The sequence below is a fragment of the Saccostrea cucullata genome, unplaced genomic scaffold, assembly GCF_032062105.1.
Source record: "Saccostrea cucullata isolate Sc308-1 unplaced genomic scaffold, CSIRO_AGI_Scuc_v1 ctg15211, whole genome shotgun sequence".
Classification (NCBI taxonomy): domain Eukaryota; kingdom Metazoa; phylum Mollusca; class Bivalvia; order Ostreida; family Ostreidae; genus Saccostrea; species Saccostrea cuccullata.
Window position 1 is genome coordinate 2,947 of NW_026918209.1, and position 9,763 is coordinate 12,709.

Consider the following 9,763-nt stretch of genomic DNA (forward strand, 5'->3'; position numbering starts at 1 on the left):
AAGAAAGACCGAAAATTAATTTTCACTACATATTTATGCATATTCTTGTCATTAATATGCCGTTGGGAAGATATCTGATGTATTGTTTTGTATTATACCTAACAGTTGTCTTCCCTGTCTTCAGCAGTGTAAGTGATTTGAAGAATAAATATCAAATGTGTTCATATCATCTGTACTGTTTAGAATGGGAAAAAAGTTTTTCCTAGAAATAATCTTTAATGAAAATAATTTGATATCCTGAATTTTTCTATTTTTCTACAAGTTGATATCAAAGTAATCATTTTACGAAATACTATGTAACTTCTTATGTTAAACGTTCCTATATATATATCACTAGTTTTTTAATTTTTAATTGAGTAAAAGCTTTTTATTCAATAATTATTTTTTAGTACTAACAGGCTATGTAGGTAAAAGGGAAAACTCAAATATTTTGCTGTCGTATATAAAAGCTAATGAAAAAGCGTGGTTATTTTTTATGTTTACCTCATAAATTCTACCAAATTATATTAAACTATATACCTGATAATTCTCACACCCAGACGTTTTGTATTTTTAAACATCACGGAAACAGAAATGATAATTATAAAAATTACTTCATTTTTATCAGTGTTGTTGGCAATGCAAACTGATTGCTACACCTTTTCTTAATTTGCAATATATTTAGTCATATATGTTAACCAATATTTTCATTTGGTTGTATTGTAATACTTCAACAGGCGACAGATTTGTGCCAAAGCTCCCCTTGTGTCAATGGTACATGTGAAAACATAGAAAATGGATATATATGTAAATGTCAACAGGATTTCACGGGACAAAACTGCGAAACACGTAAGATTTATTTGAGACAAAGTCTTTTAAGGTTCATAAACCCTCTGCTCACTCATATAAAGTGTTGCTTGAACCTTAATGATTTTTCAAAAGAAATATTTTTATAAGTAAAGTACAAACAATTATAGCATACCTTGGGGGGCAAAATTGGACAAAAAAGACACTTAAACTTGGCAAATTTATAAAGGAATAATAGACATTTAAGTCATTTAGAGTTATCTCTCTTATCAGAGTATCGTTGATCCTTAAACATCTTACATAATATGTTTGTTTTTATTATAATTATTTATTTTAAGAAAAGCCCTTCTGTAATTCTTCTTTCGCTGAGAAATGAAGAGAATGAAACGAGCGTCCTTTCTCCTTCCAAAACCAGTTAATTTAGTGATCCAATATTGTGCAGTCTTTCACTTACGTTATGTTTGGATTTCAGAAGTGGTTATACGCAGGCATTTTTCTTTTCAAAAGTTTCAACATTTATTTCCATAACGTTGGACTTTTTTGTATACTGTAAACTAGCTCAAGAATACTATCCTTGATCTTTTTTAAGTAGATTGATTGTAGACTACTTTAAATCCTGTTCGATAATTTTTCACTCATATTGAGACTTTTTTGTGTTGTTAAATGGGAAAACAATCTACTGCATTTTTTTTTTCATTTAAGTACATTTATCATGATTTGGTAGCATTTTTATTATTCTTCGAACCCGTTATTAATAAGCGAAATTAATTTCATCATTTCATCATCAATTCAAAAATCTATGATATTTAACTTGAAAAAGAGACGCTAATAGTAATCTACTAATCGTACAATCAAGCTTTATGAAAAAGTGATGATTTTAACTTTTCAATCCTCAACTTTCCTTCTTTATGCAGTTATAACCTTCATCACCTGTATACGGAGTTTATATATCTCAGTTGATTCGATACGAAAGAGAATGCTCTACGTAAGTACAATTTCTAAAGCCAGAGACATTATTGAAAAACAGGTTGATGAAACAAGAATTTCAGCAGTCTCGTTTAAAGTCATCATTTCGTAAGTTCTATGGTGGATACAATGACCTTGTCAGCAAATACAATTTATCATTGAGTCAAATGCTGACTGACGTTTTTCATACTAATTGTAAGGCCATTATTGTCGACGGTTTCCCGTGGTTTCCCGATAAAAACCAGTAGAACAAGGTGGGTTTGACCCTTCGGCAGGGGATGTTCACTCTTCCATGTCACTTGATCCTATCTCTGATGTTTTGCTCTAATCCTTTTTTGTATTGTTAAATGGATTTTTGAGCTTGAAAACTGTTCGTTATCTCCATATATTTCATTCACACAATACTACAGAACAACTCTCCGGATGAACCTGGTGGCCTAGAAAATTTTCAAATTCATTTCCTTTCAACATCTAAATTCAGTATTTAATTTCATTGCGATATTGCTAAGTATTTTGTTTTTATATATTTTTTTTATTTTATTAACCTTTTCTTTATATGTTCATATTAATATATATTAGTCGCCGTTTATTTAGATCTCTGTAAAGGTTATCCATATTGGACGTTTTATGAGGGCGATTGCTTTGTCTGTAAAGGAGTCGAAAAAACGTGGCATCAAGCCCGAACAGATTGCCAACTGGAAGGGGCGGATCTTGTGTCTATTACAAATGCAGGCATCCAGAGCTTCGTGCAGAGTTAGTGAAGCACCTGATCTGAATTTTAAACCATACCCTCTTCTTCTGAGTGTTACAGAACCATGTCGTTAAATTGTAGGTCACTGTACAACCCAATATAACTGGATTGGACTTAACGACATACAGACAGAAAATCATTTTGTATGGCTGGATAGTTCTAATGTAGGAATTGCCTTTGGATAATTATTTAATCGTTCAAATCTTACTCAAGATATTTTTTTGCACAGAGTACCGATAATAAGATAATAAGAAAGGCCATTTTCATTTATAGGTGAGCACATTCACAAACTGGTCACCTAGTGAACCAAACGATGCGGCGGGTGAGGATTGTACCCAAACGCGTGGTGCTAGTGGTCAATGGAATGATTTGGATTGTTCGAACAATTTAACCTTTATATGTCAGAAAAGTGCAGGTAGTGACCTCACTTTAATTTTAAGCAGTATCTTTCCGTCTTTTGCAACATGAATGTTGGTTGTTTTAAATATTCTTAAAGGAATTATTATTAGTTTCAGATACTGACGAATGTTTGTCTTCACCATGTGGAAATGGTACCTGTGTTGATCTTTTCGGAACTTACAAATGCATTTGCGAAGCTGAGTTCACAGGAAACAACTGTGATAAAGGTACAGTAGATTTGTGATAACATTTTCTTTGTTACCTGATATACTAGTATAACAACGATTTGTTAAATAAGACTGTCAAATTCATGTTTATTTATTTTTCATTTATACGAAAACAAAATTGAAAAAGTGATCGAGTCATATTTTATTTGAGACATGAATGAGTGTCGGAGTTCTCCCTGTGTTCATGGATCTTGTGTAAATCTTATCAACGAATTTGAGTGCCATTGCCAACCAGGATTTACTGGCAAAAGATGTGAACACGGTACGTCATCACGATAATAATTGGTTGATTTTTTTTAAATTATGGGTCGCCTATCCTATAAAGAGAATATGATGCAAAATGCATATTCTTTAAACCAATCAATTTATTTTCGCCACTAAATATCAATTGTTTACTAAGAATCATTCATTCAATCTCTGCAAAAATAAAATCGTTATTATTATATTTTTAAGATGTGAATGAATGTCAAAGCTCCCCGTGTCGCTATGGTAACTGTACAAATTTAGTCAACAAGTATGAATGCAACTGTTACCCTGGATACAGAGGGGCTAACTGTGAAACAGGTGATTTTTTTTAAATCTTGATCAACTGTTGTTTTCTTCAGTTTGTTTATTACCACATAATAATGGGGGGGGGGGGGGGGGTAATTTAACGTGAATATCTCAGTTGATTCGATACACAAGAGCATGCTCTACGTAAGTACAATTTCTAAAGTGAGAGACATTATTGACAAACAGGTTGATGAAACAAGAATATCAGCATTTTTGTTTAAAGTCATCATTTGGTAAGTTCTTTAGTCGATGCAATGACCTTGTCAGCAAATACAATTTATCATTGAGTCAAATGCTGACTGATGTTTTTCATACTTATTGTTAGTCCATTATTTTTACACTGAATTGACGACTGATTTTTGCGTTATTTCCCGATCATGACAACAAGCACACGGCGGGTGTGGCCGGTCAACAGGGGATGCTCATTCCTCCATGGCACCTGATCCCACCTCTGAGTTTTAGAGGTCCGTATATGCTCTGCTCTTTTTTGTATTGTTTTATGGAGTTGTGATCTTGAATACTGTTCGTTATCTCCATATGCTTCATATTTGTATTGTTGGTCAGACAAATTAAACTGACTCGTTACCCAGTGACAGTGGTCTTTGAAATACAAAACTTTGAAGTCACATGAAAATGCGACTGATGTAACATCATGGTTATTTTGTGATTAATTTACCATGTTTTTATTAGTTTAGTTATTTTTTTGTAGTGTTGAATCCATTGCCATCTTTAGTTTCTTTTAAACCATACTGTAAGAGGACTTGAGAGGAATGAATATTTTTCTTGTCAAATAACAGTTTATACTACATTTAACATTTAAATAAATGATTACCAAACAGTTTAGTTTTTCACAAAACATTTCTTTTTCAGATATAGATGAATGTTCAAGTTCCCCTTGCCTCCAAGGCACTTGTATTGACCTGGCCAATGCCTATAAGTGTGTATGTCGACAAGGTTACAGTGGTACAAACTGTGAGAAAGGTAGACTTCAAATGATCCGATAAACCACGCAATGTTTCTCTATTGCCAACAAGTTTAGATTAAGAACCCTATAAACACTGCACACAATGGTTATAATTTTTGGGAGGAAATGCATATAAACTTATCTGCTCTTAAATTAACATAAAAAAGAAAAGACATACAGCAACTCCTCCTACACCACTGAATTAAATTTCATGATACTAGATTTTTAACTTATGCATATTTAATCTGCTCTTAAATCTAACATCTTTATAAAAAAGAATATAAAAAAGAATTACCAGCTTTTTTACATCTTTAACATAGTTGGAAAACTGTTAAACATATTTCAGAGTTTCTTTTTTTACCAGGACTTGAGAGGAATGAATTTTAATCTAATTAACATTTAAACATATTTATAAATTGACCAATATAAATAAATTGAACATTATAAAAAATATATTAGCCCATTTAAGGACCATCTCTACATTTATTATTGTAACATTTATTTCAAAGATTCTGAAGCTCTTCCCAGGCAATATAGGAATAAATTAAAAAATCATTAAACCTTTCAATCAAGGATTTTAGTTTGAAATTATTTATAGTATCCAATTCTGTCCTGGAACGCGTGCGATTCCTAGCTAAGTTAAATAGTATTTATTTACTTGCAATAGAACACAACTTCTCCAAAACCTTATAAAGGCACATAATACTTGTTAAGCAAGTTTTTATTCCTCACCTTCGCTGAAAACTAGTTGAAACCTTTCGACTTCAAAGACGAACTGACTAAGAACTCTGCCTCTACTTATATACCCTTTAATTATCACGTGGTGTCTGAGGATCGATAGGGTGGAAATAAAAAAAGTTCATATCATTAAGCTTCCCAAGGACAGAATGGAATAATTGATTTTGATGCAGAATTTCGCTTCATTATACTCTCCGCTTGAAAAGTGAGAGTGTATGTATAGTAATAAGGATGTCCGTCTGTCCGTTCGTCTGTACCTTTGTCTGTCCGTCATACGTATAAGTTACGCTTTTGGGTTTCTCATCTCTTATCCGCAGCTCCTCTTGTACCACTTAATAAAATTTAATGAGACTTTTAAAAAAAATTTGATACATTATACCATTGTGCATCTTTTATTTTACTTTTTGATCGGACACATATTTCCGGTTCCCCATAGCCAAACATGGACGCTACCATTCTCTCCATAATATTGCAGGGTACCAATCTCTTATCCGCAACTCTTCCTATACCACTGAATTAAATTTCATGATACTATTATACTTTTTGATCTGACATTTATTTCAGGTCACCCAGAGCAAACATGGACGTTGCCTTTATAATTAAGTGGAAGGTGGGGTATCAGTGAGCGCGGTGATCCCATGCAGTACCTCTTCTTTAATTTCGGGATTTGGATTCTTTCGTTTAGTTTAACTGACCTAGCATTTGACATAAAAAAGAGTAGTAAAAAAATTTGTTTGCTTGTATTTTCCCATCTAAGCATTTAAGAGAGATTTTTTCACTATGAAATTATCTTTGAAAATATATTTTTCTGAAATTAAAAATGAATTAGTTTTTTTCTAAAATATTCGCCTTCAAAAACATTTCTCATCAGTGTTTATATAGAGTCCTTAAGAATGATTGATTGATTGGTTGTATGGTGTTTAATGTCCTCTCGAGAATTTTTCACTCATATGGAGACCCCACCCCTCGTTGGAGGTGAGCTGCAATTTTGTCCCATACTCGGCACTTACATGTACGGCCATTGAGCAGTGATGGATCTTTCCGTCCCAGCACCTGCGACCCGGGACCTCGGTTTATACCTGTCAGTCTCTTCCGAAGGACCAGTCTCCACGTCCCACAGTGAGATTAGAAAACAAAGAGTAGTCAAGCACAGACGTCCATTGAAACAACACAACTCATGAGCAGAGCAAACACAAACCTTTAAAAATCAGAGTTTGGATCAGATTTCATGGAATAGTGAGGCAGAGCATCCCCTCCGACGGGTCAGATACGCTTCGTGCTCCTTGTAATGATGGGAATAGAATATGAAGAAATTATTTCTGTTTCAGTGCTTTCCTGTCTGCAAATTATCTTGGGGATATTAGTTAATTATCTTATTATAAAAGCTAAGAATATTTCCCCAAATTCAGTGAAGTTTTCTATGCCATTTTATTATATTGATTTATCTTAAGAGGCAAATGAATGCTAAAGTTCACCTGTCATCATGGATATTGTATAAATCTGGTCTTTTTCAGATATTGACGAGTGTTTAGGCTCCCCATGTCTACACGGTTCTTGCATCGATCAAGTCAACAACTATATAGTTGCGTTTGTCAACAGGGTTATAAAGGAATAAATTGTGAGATAGGTATCACTATTTGAACCCCTTAAAAAATATCATTGACCATGCAAGCTCTTCAATTTCCTTGCCGGGCTGAAATGGTTTTTCCACTAATTATTTCAATGCATTTATGTTCAAATTGTGAAAATGGTATATACATGTAGTGCTGTATTTTTTTATCTCATGCAATTTAAGTACGTTTCCTTTTTTTCCCTTTTTTGGGGGGGGCGGGGGGGGGGGGTATTTTCAATTAATTTCAGTGTAGGTACCATTTGTCGTGAATCATTATCAGAATTGTTCAAAATTATTTTCTGCTGATTTTATGAGAAATATATTTAAATTATGTCTTTGGAATTTTAAGCTCTTTTAGATAGAAAGTTAGAAATAAATGAAATTTATTATATTATTTTCTCCTCAGACGTAACACTTTTCGAATACTTTTACTTATCACTTGTAATAATTTGTTTGTACGTGTTTAATTTTTTTGTGTATCGTGTTTCAGATGTAAACGAGTGCCTTAGTTCTCCATGCTCTCATGGTCAATGCGTTGATAAAATCAACTCCTTTACATGTGACTGCCAGTTTGGATACGTGGGAACCTTTTGTGAGGAATGTGAGCACCTTTTGATCTACTGATTTAGACAAGTTCAATTTTTGAAGTAAAATAAAATATTTGTTCAAGAAATGCACAGGTATAAATAAATCAAATCATTTTAAATTTGCAGATAGAATCAAGTTGTGAATTTTAAAAAAATATCATATTTGCATTTCAGATTGAAAATACACGATTTTCCTGAGGTTTCACATGAGGAATCAAACCCAAAAATTTTCATCAAAAAATAAACTGACGTTATAAAGTCGTAATGACCCTATGCTTTATTGCTCACAGTTTTTGAAATCAAAAATATGAAATTTATATGAGAATTATTTTTTGAGTAATGCATATTTAAATCAGTTTAGAAAGTATAATGAAGTGTTGTGTATTTTTTTAAAATGATTAATGTTTTATCATGAAACACGAAAATAAAAAAAGTAAGAGCAATTATATATGTTATTAAAAAATAGAAATCGAAGTAAATATGAATTATATTTGGGGAAAAAATTCGAATTATATTTAGGGAGAAAATTTTTATTCTGGCAAATATTTCTGAAATGCGAAAGAATAAGAATAAAAAAGTGTGTTTATATTTAAATATTAAATAAAAAGTAGGAAACACCTGTTCAATAATCTCCCTTTTAAATTTATGAATTAAATTTTCTTTAAAAATTAGGTAATTGGAAAAACAAGAAATAAGTTTACGTTTGTAAGTTTGTAAGTCAATCACACAGTCACAGACACTTCTGCTGTGGCTCCAAACTATAGTCAATCAATCCATAAACATCTTACTGTGTACTTGACAAACTATTCTGATATCAGTAAGCGATATATACAGCGAAAACAATGATTTTTTTATTGACTGTCGTTACACTTGTATTAAAAATGTGAAGTTATACGTGCTTCTCTCCTGATTTGTGTTGTTTGAATGGACTTTTGAGCTGAAAAACTTATTATTTATTTCACACAAAATATTTCAAAGACGTATAATGTCTATAGAATAGACTTTAATTTTCCAATTGGCAACTTCCCTTACTTTTGAAGCAACATACTATTGTCTCTTGCAATTGTCTCTTGCATTTGGAGTTTTTGTCTCTTACTTGATTCGATGCGCAATAGATGCTCTACCTACAAACAATTTATTTCAGAAATAAGGTATCATTTTTTAAACATCTATCGGGATATAAATACGAATTGATCACGTGATCAAATTCACCAGCCTTCAAAGGATTATATCACGTGATCGACCCGTTTCAATTCCCATTTGTTATTTATCTCTTAAATATAAAATGAGGTGAGCTACTATCAAATCAGTTGATGATACATTGATAACCGTAACATGATTTAAGCATGTGGGGATATTCAATGAAATGTTTTAAGCTCAACTCCCAACAAATTTGGTCTCCGGCGTATACTAGTATTGACTCCTTGGAACACTAATTGTGGGATCAGGTCCCTTGGAGTGGGAAGCATTCACTGTTATGCAAGATTTAAGGTTGTTTCCAAAGAACGAAAAACTTGTGCTATAAAATTTCTGCTAAGCCCTGTCTTTCCAGCTTGTTTGTGTAAACAGGTGTTGTGCATTGTTTCTGTTGTCATTAGAACGATTAATCCGCGTAATCTGCAGATGTGTTTTATGGTTTAAATTAGAGTTAATATATATTATTCATAAACGTTATCGATTTCAATACATATAATCAATACAATATATCGAATTATTTTAGTAAATTTAAATCTTGGATTCATAACTATTACTGGCAAATAAATACTCAACCTCAAATATTTCACATTTTATTCTATCATCAAGGTTTTTCAGTTTATTATTCATGCACAGAACAGAAAAAGAGAACAACATAATTTCTAAACAATGCAAAATGCCATGGTTTAGCTGGAAAAGTTCTTACATAAACGATATCTTAATTTGAGATAAAAGATTAGATTAATCATAAACTATATGATACCAGATAAAATTATACCAATTTCAAATAAAAGAATTATAAAAGATACAATGATATCGACTATATGTCATTTAACGCATTGCATGCGCACGCACGTGCATTCACATGGAAGATGAACATGACATGTTGTCTAAACCATTAACATAACTTTATATCGTGAGAATCAATAAAAAATCATTAGAATATAAATGTTACCGTTTTTCAAATATATTGGTCATTTTGCGGAT

General features: G+C 32.2%; 1 protein-coding gene across 1 annotated transcript; it reads left to right on the top strand.

Annotated features, from left to right (window-relative positions):
• Positions 1-716: 716 nt before the first annotated feature.
• LOC134259262 (fibropellin-1-like) lies at positions 717-7,596 on the top strand (the record flags this gene model as incomplete). Its single annotated transcript, XM_062741869.1, has 9 exons — positions 717-828; positions 2,347-2,505; positions 2,585-2,667; positions 2,777-2,918; positions 3,019-3,129; positions 3,281-3,391; positions 3,583-3,693; positions 4,552-4,662; positions 7,486-7,596. Coding segments are annotated over 9 exons (1,051 nt in total), but the record flags the coding sequence as incomplete, so codon positions are not given.
• Positions 7,597-9,763: the final 2,167 nt, after the last annotated feature.